Raw genomic sequence first — 12,335 nt, 5'->3', positions numbered from 1 at the left:
AGAGGGGGACAGTGTCCTCCCTCGGCAGCCTGCTGGCCACAGTGTTGTGCCTGAGGGACAGGGAAGGGGTAGCTTGATGTTCTTCACTCCCACTCTTGCTGCTGGCTGCTGGAACCAAGAAGGCAGGAGGAGCCACCAGTGTCTGGCAGGAGGGGTTGGAGGCAAGAGGATGCAGTGAGAGCTTTGCACAGAGGCAAGGCAGGACTGGTGTTGCAGGGCTGCAATCACAGCAGCATGGTACCGGCCATGCCGCTGGCTGAGGGAGTCTGGCTGTTCTGGAGCCTGAGACCCGGGAATGCTGGAGGGGCTGTGTGGGGGCTGTAGGCAAACAAGGCTGTTGGGGAGGGACAGGTCCATCATGGTGGTGTTGAGACAGGGCAGGGCAGACGCAGCATCACTCATGAGCGTGATTAATGAGAGTCCCTGGAAACTTCTTTTCAGCCTGTAACCTTCTGTACGAGGGGACAGAGGAGGTGCCTACCACGCCACATCTAATGCTGGTCTGTTGTTGATGCTATGTTCTTCTATCCACCTTCCTACTGCTGGCATTTTCCATTTGCTTTCTCATGAATATTTTAGACTGTTCACAGAAATATATCACTAAGAGCATTCTGACTTTTTTGTAGCTGTTAGGTGATGTTATTCCATGTGTTACTTTGATTTATAAATCTGAGCTCCTCTTGTCCTTCCTGAGCCTGAGTGTAAGCCAATGCTCATTCATGGGCTTCTCCTTGAGATGTTTTGCTTCTTACTGAAATGTCCAGTAACCTCTTGAAACATCCAAGAGCATACACATCCTGAATGTTCGCTGCTTATCAAACCACTCTCCCCTCAAATAAGCAAGTAGCAGGGATTGGGAATACGCATTTTCCATTCAGATCCTCAGCCCTTTTGCTGTTTTCACATACTTTTCCCACTGTCTCAGCTACAAAATTGTGGAGAAATTGTCATTACATTTCTGTTCCCCGTATTTAAAGAAATGGATGCTTATATTAGTTATTAATTCCTTATCAGCTGATTTGGTAGTCTGTTGATATGGTATACCCAATATGGAAAGACCGAACTCATCCAGCAAAGGCAGGATGCTGGGTTGTGAGCAGTTAGAAGCACAGGTTTATCTGCAAAATAAATGTGATTGCTTTTGACTGAGCTACAAGATGAGCACGTGAAGGGCTGATGGTAGGTTTAAGAAAGTTGGATTTTAGTAATTTTATTATTTGCATGCCCTCCCACCAGAATTATTGAAAAGTCCATCCAAGTCATGAGAGGAGTAACTAATACATGAGCTTAAGATGAATGGAAACCATAACCGAAGGATAAGAAAGCAAAGCAAAGGGCAGACCTAGGAGGGTGGGAAAGGCAATGCGTGCAGGGTGTGGTGTTTGAAGCCAGCCTGTTTCAAAGCAGATACTGTAACTGGAAGTAAGGATGATAAAACATTATCAGTGGCACTGGGAAGGCGATATACCATGTACTGAGGAGTAGTGGACGCAAGAAGGTTATAGGAGAAGCCACGTGTAGAACCACTGAAGCTTGGTGGAAACTTCTTCTTCCTTCTCTATGTGGCTATGTATGGCTGGTGGCCTGGGCAAGTTTCTTTGCTGGACGAGATCCTGGTGACTGAGGGAGTGGGAGAGGTCTGGAAGCAGTCACAGCTGGGGCAGCTGTGTGTAAGTGGTGGGCTGTAGAGAGGAGAGCTGACAGCATGGCAGAGCAACCAGAAATGCCATGAGGGTTTGGGGGCTGGGAGGTGTTGTGGGGACGTGGTAGTCTTCTCATGCGGTGGTCCAGTGGAGGGTTGATGTTGCACTAAGGGTCTTCGTTCATTGCATGGCACTCTTCAGCTGGCATCTACCATGAAATTGTATTAAAATGTAGCTTACAAAGCAACCAGGGCTTTCATAGTATTTCCTCTACCTGATAATTTAGTATTTTGTTGCAATTCAGGTCTCTTTATTATTGTTGTAATCAAAACTGAATGAGACCCTTTTTCTTTTGACATTTTAATTACTACATTTTTAACAAAAGAAGGCAGAATTGAGGTTTCTCATAAAGATGACATGCAAAGCATAAAGATGTTTTGTGCTCGTTCACCCCTCTGGACGACTCACTCTTAGGTGCAAATCACCCATGTCTGGCTCGATACTGTTTTCTATGGAAAACCTTTTGGATGTCTGAAGACCTTATAACATCATAGTTGCCTTCAAGGGATGCCCAAAACATTGTGAAGAACAACTGTTCTTAAAATGCATTGGTTTTAATACCTCCTGAGGTTTAGCAACCAGCAGACAGTTGGGATGAAGAGTTTTGATAGATGCTGTTAAACCTCAGTTACCCAGGCTGGTGGATGAGAAGATGTTTATTCCAGTTCTTGTGATTCCCTAGGGACAACTTTGCTGTAAAAACAGAGAAAGCAAAGCTTCGTGCTGAGGAGATCCCAAAGTTAAACAAAACTAAATAAATGGACAGTGACAATTATTTAAGCTGCTTGTACAAAAGGAAAAAAAAAAAGATTGGACTGTGCTGAATTGCCATTTCAGATCACCTTTTACGCTATACCGCCATAAAATCAGTATTTAATTCCTTAAGATGTTTCTCTTCTGGGGTTGTACATCTGCCCTAGCAACAAGTTTGCCTCTAGAGCTGTGCCAGGCTCTGCCTAGGGGGATGAATGTAGAGTTTTTCCTAAGTTTGCAGATGCTTCTCATTCCTTCCTGCATGGCACAACATTTGACTGGTCCTTCTTCCTGTTTCAGCCTGAAAGGATAGATCCTAGTGCATCCAGGCAAGGCTATGATGTCCGCTCAGATGTCTGGAGCTTGGGAATTACATTGGTAAGTAAGTGGGGTTTAAACCCTCTGCTGCGCGGTACTTTCCTAGTGGGTAGACTTGGCATGCTTTGCAGTGTGATGGAGTTGGTTGGTGTCAACACGTGCTTGAAGCAAAGCCCAGCTCCACTGCTGTGAAGCATTTGCATATTGTGATTGAAGTGAGGACCTCCTGGCTCAGAAACAATGTAAACCCCTTCAAGGCAGATGGCTCTTCTGAACCCCTGAGAATACATTTAGCTGCAGCTATGTTTTGCAGAGAAAGAGATGTGAGCAGGGAAGAGGTGTTAGATCATAAATCAATTTTGTCTTCAAAATCTCAGATGAGAAGGGGTAGTGAGTGTGGTGGAGCATCCAGCCTGTGTAAATAAGCCTCTCACAGCCCTGGCGTCTGGTGTACTTCAGCTGTGCAGAAGACTTCAGTTAATCCTGGATCCTGGTTGCTGATTCCTCTCTGGCTTAACCACAGCACTGCTGGGTGCGCACATTGATAAATTGAAAAGATCTTCCCTTCTCAAGGTGGTGAAGTAGAAGAGAAAGCAGAAGCAATAAGTATGAACCAGTAGCTTCTGTCTTCCCCACTGGTGTTTTAAAATGCTCATTTTCATTGTCTTGCGAGGAGCAGGGAGTTGGACTCGATGATCGTTATGGGTCCCTTCCAACTTGAGATATTCTATGATTGTGTGATTCTTATTATCCATTTTCTCTAGTGGTTGTTAGGATGCTTGGGAAGGGACTGGAGGATTTTACTCTCCTACTTTTAAACACTTTAGTAAGAGCATTGGTTCATTTTATAGTCAGTGGAGGAGAAGACATTGTCAATATGAAAGCATGGCATAGCCAGGTTAAATCTGGAGGTGCTCCTAACGTAGGCAGCAGAACTTACTATTGGGTAAAACTTTCCCTCCTCTTCCCTCAGCTGAGCTTCGTATAGGGAATGGGATGAAGAATCTCATCTTAGTCTTCCTTTTGGGGGGTTCAGTATCCTTGCAGACATTACCCTGATTGAACTTATCTTGTGTAACCTGCCTGGTGCTGTTGCTGTCTCTCTGCAGTATGAGCTGGCCACAGGGCGATTCCCCTACCCCAAGTGGAACAGTGTGTTTGACCAGTTGACACAAGTAGTAAAAGGAGACCCACCGCAGCTGAGTAACTCAGAGGAAAGGGAGTTTTCCCCAAGTTTCATCAACTTCGTCAACTTGTGGTAAGTGTTTCCTACTGAAAGCACTTGGAGTTGGCTTATTTTGTCATTGCTAGGTATTTTGACAAGGGTCACATGCCAAGCACTTTGTAGCTTAGTTTCACATTCCTGCGCCAATGTGAGGGTGAGGGGCTTTCGCATTTCACTGGTTTGGAGGTGATGGGAGACTTGTCTGGGTGGGGGCTGAAGGGCAGACCTTTGGAAACTGCTCTTCAGGGAAGGGATGAGGAGAAAACCTCTTGAGAGTCTGTGGTCAGGAGAGGCATGATAAGACCCATGGCAGGAGGTTTGTGTGACCAGGTAAGGGCCTGGCCTGTGCATCCTGTTCCTTGGTATGACACAGCCTTGGGACGGACCTGCTGTTTGCCCTTTCTTCTGCAGGCAGAAGCCTGAGACACCTGGCAGTATTGTCTCGTGGGTGGACAGAGGATCTGTACTGGTCCTGGCTTTTGCTTGGCAAGGCCAGGAGCCTTCCCACCCAGTTCTTCTCAGCACAGTGACTGTCAGGATGTGTAGCGTGTGGCTTGCTTGGTTGTTGGCTTCATGTCTTGTGTCAATCATATGTCAAGATCAAGACTAGAGATGGTTTTCTGTAGGGCAGGGCCTCTGCAGCGCAGTCAGCTACGGATGGAGAGTGTGCAGTGTTTGCACAGGAGGGGCTTGGGGCAGTCCATCTACCTGCCACGTGTGTGTGGTCCTGCTTAGGTTAAGGGCTGATTGTGAATTTTCTGATGAAGTATTTTTCTATCAAAATGTGAAAGGTGGTCAACATAATTTCGTTAACCTAATACTGAATCATGCAGGAGATCCATCAGTGTGACCTGTGTTTGTCTTCTGGGACCTTCTGCCGTGGGCAGACCCAGGTGATGGACATCCCCAGCACAGGGATGTCCATCTCAGAGCTCTGTTACACAGGAAGACTCGGCTCTAGACAATTTTAACTTTCAAGAGGTGTTGTTTCAGGGTTTTCCATTTGCTGGAGATGTTTTTGGGGTTTGGATATTGCTCTCTTTCAGAATTATGAATTTTTATGGAGGCAAGGTTCCACTTTCCAGCTGGCTGTAAGGAAGGCCTGGTTATTTTCTTTGGGCTGCAGAAAATATAGCATCAAAACGGTTTGCTTCTCAAAAGAAGTTTCCATTTTTCAGTCAAAAACAGTGTAGTATTTGGTTAGAAAGTCAGAGTTGCTTTCCCCATGTACAGTACAATAGTTTGTTTCCCACATAGTTCTCCATAGTGATGCCATATCATTCTATAATTTGCAAAGCCAGAAGCTTGTTCTCCTGCCCTGTACGCACTGGTGAGTTTGGCTTCGGATCACCCAACAGAGGAGCCTGTGTGGCATCTCTGCTAAACAGCAGCATCTTTGGCCCATGGGTCTGATTGGGTCAATTTGTATTTCCAGCCCATTTACCCCACCCAGGGCCTGCTGCTCTGGAACAGCCACAAAGCATAGAGCACGGGGCGGTTTTCAGTCTAATTCTGGTTTTTGTTTAATCTGGTTTTGTAAATAATCTGGCTTCTTCCTCGAATATTTATGATGTCTTCATAGCAACACTTCAATAAATATTTCTCTTAATAACCTTTAGTTAAGTGCAAACAGTAATCTTTGGTGTTACTAAGCAGGCAGGTGAGTCTCTGAAAGGCTGTGCCAAAAGGATGGCTTAAATCTCCTGGGCATTACCCTACAAATATGAATCTAATAATCTTCTATTTTTGTGCATTCAAGAGTCAGGAAAAATGTTGAGAGTCCTGCAGTGTTGCTGCCTGCTCACCATGATAGGTCAGTGAGGAAAGGGTATTTTCAATAATGTTAAAAAGTTTTGAGGATTTCTTTTTTTTTTAATTTGCTTTGGATCCCAACAGCGCTGTGAGTGCCTGGGTGGAACATTTTTCCCCTTCAGCCCACCTCCCTGTGTTAGATGTTTATCTGAAGTCACACTCCTCCTGGAACTGCTTACAGTTATTCAGCTTTCTGCTCCAGAGTTTGCAAAGTATCCAAGCTCTGTGTCTGGCTTTTGGGAGCCTCGTGCTGGCAGCTGCAGAGCTAGCCGTGCTCGCAGGCAGAGCCGTGAGCTCCTGAGGTCTGGCGTGCCTGAGGAGGAGATCAGATGTTCCTGCAAAGGAGCTGTACGGCGCCTGGTGCTGCAAATGGCCACTCCACACACGCAGCTTCACGTCGAGCTGGAAAAGAAATGAAAGATTTCTAGGACTGCTTTATGAAAACATGTATGGAGATTTCAGAGCAAAACTCGCTCTGTGAGCTGAAGTTCTGACTAGTTGCCTTAAAGGCATTGTGAGGAGAATATTCGAACCCCTAGACTCGCTGAGGTCGGAAAATGAATTGCTGTTGGGTAGCAAAAGCCTGAAGCGAGGATGTTTGTGCAGCAGCTGCGGGATTTCCTGTCCTCTCTGCCCTGCGCAGCTCTGTAGGCAGGTCACAGGACAGAGTAGCACCTGGCATGCAGCATTAATTACCCTCTGCTTCTCTGAATAATTTGAGGCCACACTGTAATGGTGCTGGAGCTTGAGAAAGGTCCAGCCAGAGCCTGTGGGGATGGAAGTGCAGCTGTTGGGAATTAGGCTTGACTCCTCTCATTTGGGAAAGATGCTACCTCTGCCCTTTTTCTTCCCAGTGGTACAGCTCTGGCTCCCAGGGCAGGGGCTGCTGGTGCCGACCATCGCCGAGCCCCGTCCTGCAGCCCCTCTGCCTCTGGTCCCCATCACCTCTCCTGTCCCCCGCCATATCCCCCCTGCTGCAGGGGCTTTGGTGGCCTTTGCTGCCACCTGCCGCCCCCTGCGCTGCACAGGGGCCCAGCGGCCGGCCGGTGGTGAAGGTGCCAGAGGAGCTCAGCAGGAGGGGACACTTTCCAGCCGGCCCCCGTGTCCTCCAGCAACCTGTGGGCAGCCATGTCACCTCTAATGTTCCTTCCCGGCATCTGTGGCCTGCTCAGCGCTGGATGTGCCACCAGTGCCGGGGATGAGCCAGGAGGGCCCTGGCGCCCAGACCTGACCCTGGCCCTGCAGAGCGGTTTGGCTGTCTGCTGTCTGCTACAGCCCCAGGCCCTGCCCGCACATGTCAAGACGATGGTGTGGTGCCTGTGTCCCCTGGCAGGCGGCGCTGGCTCTCCTCTGCCTCTGAGCCCTGCCGCCCGATGGATGGAGGACAGGCTGGTTGCTGCTGCCCAAAACTTGAGGTTATGCTGCAGTCAAACCCATTTCCAAATGGAGGCAGCGGCAGTTGAGATGGCATTCCGTTTGCAGCTCCCTCGGGCTCCGTCCCCAGCAGGATTTGTTGGTGGCCACACTCGCTGTTCACCCGTATGGGGAGGGAGGGAGGGAGTCCCTGTGGTCACTCAACAGCACAAGGATGTTTTTTCCAGAAAACAAAAGGCGGTGAGTCCCACCACGACAGCAGTGAATTCAACATCGTGTCCTGTAAAATTTGCATTTGATGTCTCTAACAATTTCCTCAATCCCACCTTTTCCTAATTCTCTTTCTGCTTTCTTTAGCCTTACAAAGGACGAATCCAAAAGGCCAAAGTATAAAGAGCTTCTGGTGAGTGCAAAGCGTGGCTGCCCGTGCTCTGCCGGTCACACAGCAGGGCTGGGTTGCACGTCTGAGGTCGCTCCTTGTCTTCTTGGGCCGTCAAGGCAGGATGTTCAGCCTGAGGAAGAGCACCAGCTCCATGCCAGTGTCTCTGGCCTGTGGTCATGGCGATGGCCGAGACCATTAGTGTCTGTACATAAACACGGGAGATCAGCATGGGGGGAAATGCCCTGTTGCAGCGGATCGGTGATCCCTGAAGTGGGCAGGCTCAGGCAGAAGCATACTGTGTGTGCCATGTAAATACTGCCTTTGCTTGAGGTTCTGGTTACTGTGCAGGAGCCCTGTTGAATTGCTGGCCAGCACTGTCACGTGTAAATGCCTCCCAACGCACAGGCCACACAACAAGGTTGGGAATGCGTGGGCAAAAGTGGGACCTGAAAGAGCGTGACTCTGGAGTAAGACACCAGCAGACCCTGTCTGTGGTGGGAGGTCCTAAAGGAGGGAATACAGCAATGCTTTTGGGTTGGCTAAGTCACACTTGGCAACCATGCACCTTCAAGGAGCTCTGGAGCCATCTCTTCAGAGGATGTGTGAAACCACGTCCTGGCTCCCTGATGGTGGTGGTGTGATACGAAAGGAGTTTGCCTGGTGTCCTGGCCCAGAGTGTCACCATGTCGTTACTTTCCAGCTGCTCTGAGTTGGGTCCAGCCGGTACGGCCTCCTGGGCAGAGCAGAGCGTCAGGGTTCAGGAGAACTGGGTTTGGGTCCTGATCACCTGTTTGACCTCCACAAGCCATGTCTCCCTGTCATTCCTGTCTCCCCACTGCTGACAGGCAGATCAAGGCTGATGGTGAAACCTCTCTTGAAAGTATTTCAGTACGTGTCCATGCTACAAAGGAGCCAGGTGCTGCTAATACTGCACCCTTGCTGCCTCCTGCCCAGCAGTTCCTGACACTCCTGGAGTCCTGTCCCATCTCCATACTGCACATTTAAGATATGGATTCCCTGTATGTAAAAGTCATGGACAAGGCTATGTCCTGTTGCCCTACAACCACTGCCAAGCCCTGTGTTCATGCATCAGGCAAATCCATACGTTAAGCTTTTATGTGGGGTAGCCAGCATGTGTCAGAAGGGCGAACGTAACCTTGTTGGTTTTTTATCTGATTCCAGAAACATCCCTTCATCCTGATGTATGAGGAACGCACAGTGGATGTTGCATGCTATGTTTGTAAAATCCTGGATCAAATGCCAGCAACTCCCAGCTCTCCAATGTACGTCGATTGATATTGCTGCTACATCAAACTCTAGAAAAAGGGCTGAGAGAAAACAAGCTGTAAAGAATTTTCATCACATATTGCAGTGTTTTTAATGCTCGCCCAGACACCATGTGCAATAATATTGGTGTTATTTCCATCCTGTCTGTATACTGTTGTCACATATAAAGTGCATCCCTGTAATACCTGATCACACAGTGTTAGTGTTGGTCAAAGAGAGACCTCATCTTGCTCTTTTGTGGACATATTCATGAAATGTGGAAATAAGTACATTTATTTGTTGACCGTGATTGGATAGCACCTAAAATTCATTTCTAGACTCAAAACTTGGAGACTTCTCAGCAGCTACTGGAAAGATTTTTCTCTCAAACTCTTCCAATTGTTGTTTCAAGTAATAATAAAAAGCAAACAAACAAAAGTTAGGCGTTGTCTGTCTGAACATTAAGAGACTTTGCCTGGAGGGAGAAGAACTTGCTTAACCAACGAGATGCTTTGCCTTCTGGAGCTAGAAAGGCAAAGGAGAATTTTATTCTTCACAAAGTGCAATAGATTTACTGCTATGAAATTCTGTTGCTTTACAGTCGCAGTGTACTTTCTGGGGACAGTGTGCTCAGCTGAACTTCCTGTTAAAGAGAGATCATGTTAAATATAGCGAATATGTCTTTACCAAAAATATGTTGCGTTGAAAGAGGCTAACATTAAACTATTCAGAGATGGGACATAATGTATTCTTTCTCCTTTTACCAAGCCAGCCACTCTTCACTCTTAACTAGGTGTCCTGTAAATTGTTACCTGGTAAGATAAGACCTTTGACCTGAAGAATTATTAAACTACTCGATTGAATTTAACCTGCTTGTGACCTGATTTATAGCTGCACAGTGCTCACCACCAGCTGGCTTTGCTTTGACTTCGAGAAGTGCCGTTCATAAAGTCTGCAGCTTTTTTAATGAGCCACAAACGAATGTCTGTGATTTCTAGCCAATGTTTCTCATGTTCTTCACTGTCCCCAGTCCTGATGCTAGTGCCTCTTCACTGACCCCGAGACCAGCCCGGCAGCGCTGTCACCGCCCAGCCCAGTGGCCCTAACGAGACCAAACTTCAGCGCTTCCTTCTCGCCACTGCAAGCAGGATGGCGGGGATGTCCCCCACTGCAGGGGGGCTCTGTGCCCGCCCCGCTGCTGCAAGTGCCACGCTCTGCTTAGCTTGCTGGAGACCTTCTTCACCACCTTCTGGGCATATTTAACCTCTTTTGTGACCCTCCATAGCTCTTGTTACTGCACTCTTGTTACGAACCTCGCTGAGATTGTTTGGTGCAGATAGAGATGAGGTGGAGATGATGGAGCATCTAACGCCTTGTGGGCTTTTAGCTGACCCAGTAAGGCCAGGCAAGCTGTCATCTTCTGGCCCATTGTTGAGCAAAAAAGCACATCAGTCTTTTTTTTTAAATTGGCATATTTTTCAAAGATTAATTCCTGAAAACATTTTTTTTTCCAAAACATTGCAGTTTTCAGGCATTTAGTAGCATACTAGGGATGAAATGGAGGCCTCGGGGTCTCCAATTTCCATTTTGAGTTGTCTAGTTTTAGGCACTGGGTAGGACTTCATCAATGTTAGAGCAACCTACTGTCAAAGCTCTGTGGCAAAACCAGACCCAGGACGCAGAGGGCTAGAGACACAGTGGGAGTGAAAACTCAGCGGTTCTGGCAGGATTCCTAAGGAAGGGGCTTCCCACATCAAAGCAATGCTACCAAGCGCAAACTGGGCTGATGCAAGAGCACTGGAGACCAGCACGTCCCTGCCCCAGCTGCTCCGTTGGGAAAAGAGAGAGCCGAGGCTGTGCTTGTGTGGACATCTGGTGTTTCTCCGGCCGCAGAGGTGACACCCTTGTGTAAGGCTTGCAGCACTGCTCATCTCCCACTCGGCTGTCAGAGCTGGTCCTTCTGGCACCGAGGCTGACGCCGATGTGATCCCTTGGGGCGCAGCGTGCCCGGCCGGGCGGGGAGATGCAGTCCTCCTGCCCTTCCTGCATTATGTTCCTCCGGGGCAGCTCATTGGGCGAGGCGGTCACTAAAGTCTTTCCGAAACGGACAAGGCAGAGCTTTCTGAAGTAACTAGTCATTCCCGAAAGCTCTGATTAATCATGTGGAAGGATCAGTTGAACAAGATATGTAGTGTATCTAAAGCGGTAATTCTCCCCCCAGCTCCATAGTCTCAGAAAACTCAGCTTTTCTCAGGCTTGGCAAATCCCCGCAGCTGTGATTAATCTCACCAGCCTTCAGCCACCCGTAACGGGCACACCGGGTCTCACGGGGTGCTGGCTGGGGGAACTAAAGAGACACAGATCCAGTAAAGATAGACGCATGCAGAGATGCTCTGCCTCTGCCCCCACCTTTCAGAAATTGAAGTCTGATTCACATCTCCCCAGTGACGCTGAGCCCAAAAATCTTTCAGAGGTCCAACACTGAGATGGATCTGCCTAAAAATCAGTCTCCCTCCAATGCAAGCAACTGCCTTGCTCTGCACTTTTGGCACGGCTGGGGTCCGTTCTCCGCTGCTGACCCCGTCCGGAGCTCGTCTTCAGCAGCGCGACCAGTTTGCTTTCGACGGATGGGAAAAGGAAACGCAAAGCTTTGAGCTGCCAGTGACAAAGTCAGGGTTGAGGTGCTGTGGCATGTGTGGCTGTACAGAAGGACAGGTTTAGCATATTAAGCATAGATCATTATAAACTATTAAGGGTGCACCATTTATTACAATGTATCTTTATTAAAAAAGAAAAAAAAAGGTGTATAGTGTTCAGAAGCTGTGAAAATAGTGTAAGAACTGTACATTGTGAACTGTTTTTTTTTTTTCTTGTACCATAGAAAAATGTATAAAAATTATCAAAAAGCTGATGTGCAGGGATGTTGCCTTATTGTCTGTAAAATGGAGCTCAGGAACATAACTGCTTCAAAGAGCTTCAGAATATTTTATCCGGTATCCTGGTTTGACTTCCTTCTTCCTCTATTTAAGATATTATACATGGATCAGAGTGTTTATGTAATAGTTCTATCCTTTTGCCTGCAGGTCAGTTGTAATAAAACTAGGATGCGACTGTGACCTTGTTATTTTCATTTTGTAAGGTCAGACATGAATGGGAAGATTTGTTAAAAGCTGTTGAAATACCTGGCTCCCAGGCCCTTCCTCCAGGTGGAGGCAGCTGTGCAGAAGAAAAGCAGCCTTTGAAACTGCTTATGCTAAATTTAAAAAAAAAAAAGTGTACGGAGACCTGGATATATTTTCTTTCTCTGGAAGACTGCTGAGCCCTCTGTGCTAAATGGGGTGCCTCTCAGGTGAGCCCTGTTTGCTGCACAGGAAGGTTCTTGTGGCTCAGGACACCTCGTCTCTGCGAGGAGGGACAAGTGGGGAAAGGGCAGATGATGCTTGCAGCCTTGCAGCTTCTTTATTTTTGCAAGAGCAGTCAATGTCTGCAAAGTCCAGATGAT

General features: G+C 47.7%; 1 protein-coding gene across 1 annotated transcript in view; it reads left to right on the top strand.

The window, feature by feature from the left end:
• Window positions 1–9,701, top strand: part of MAP2K4 (mitogen-activated protein kinase kinase 4) — a gene marked incomplete at its 5' end in the record, with an annotated part of 34,502 nt that extends 24,801 nt beyond the window's left edge. Inside the window, 4 exons of the mRNA XM_009587722.1 lie at window positions 2,757–2,834; window positions 3,884–4,032; window positions 7,543–7,588; window positions 8,750–9,701. Of these exons, the coding sequence (XP_009586017.1) occupies window positions 2,757–2,834; window positions 3,884–4,032; window positions 7,543–7,588; window positions 8,750–8,863 (387 nt within the window). The remainder of the gene's footprint in view (window positions 1–2,756; window positions 2,835–3,883; window positions 4,033–7,542; window positions 7,589–8,749) is intronic.
• Window positions 9,702–12,335: the final 2,634 nt, after the last annotated feature.

Source organism: Fulmarus glacialis, unplaced genomic scaffold (assembly GCF_000690835.1).
Source record: "Fulmarus glacialis isolate BGI_N327 unplaced genomic scaffold, ASM69083v1 scaffold46101, whole genome shotgun sequence".
In the NCBI taxonomy this organism is placed as follows: Eukaryota; Metazoa; Chordata; class Aves; order Procellariiformes; family Procellariidae; genus Fulmarus; species Fulmarus glacialis.
The sequence above is the reverse complement of the archived record's forward strand: the minus strand, read 5'-3'. Positions and strand labels throughout refer to the sequence as shown.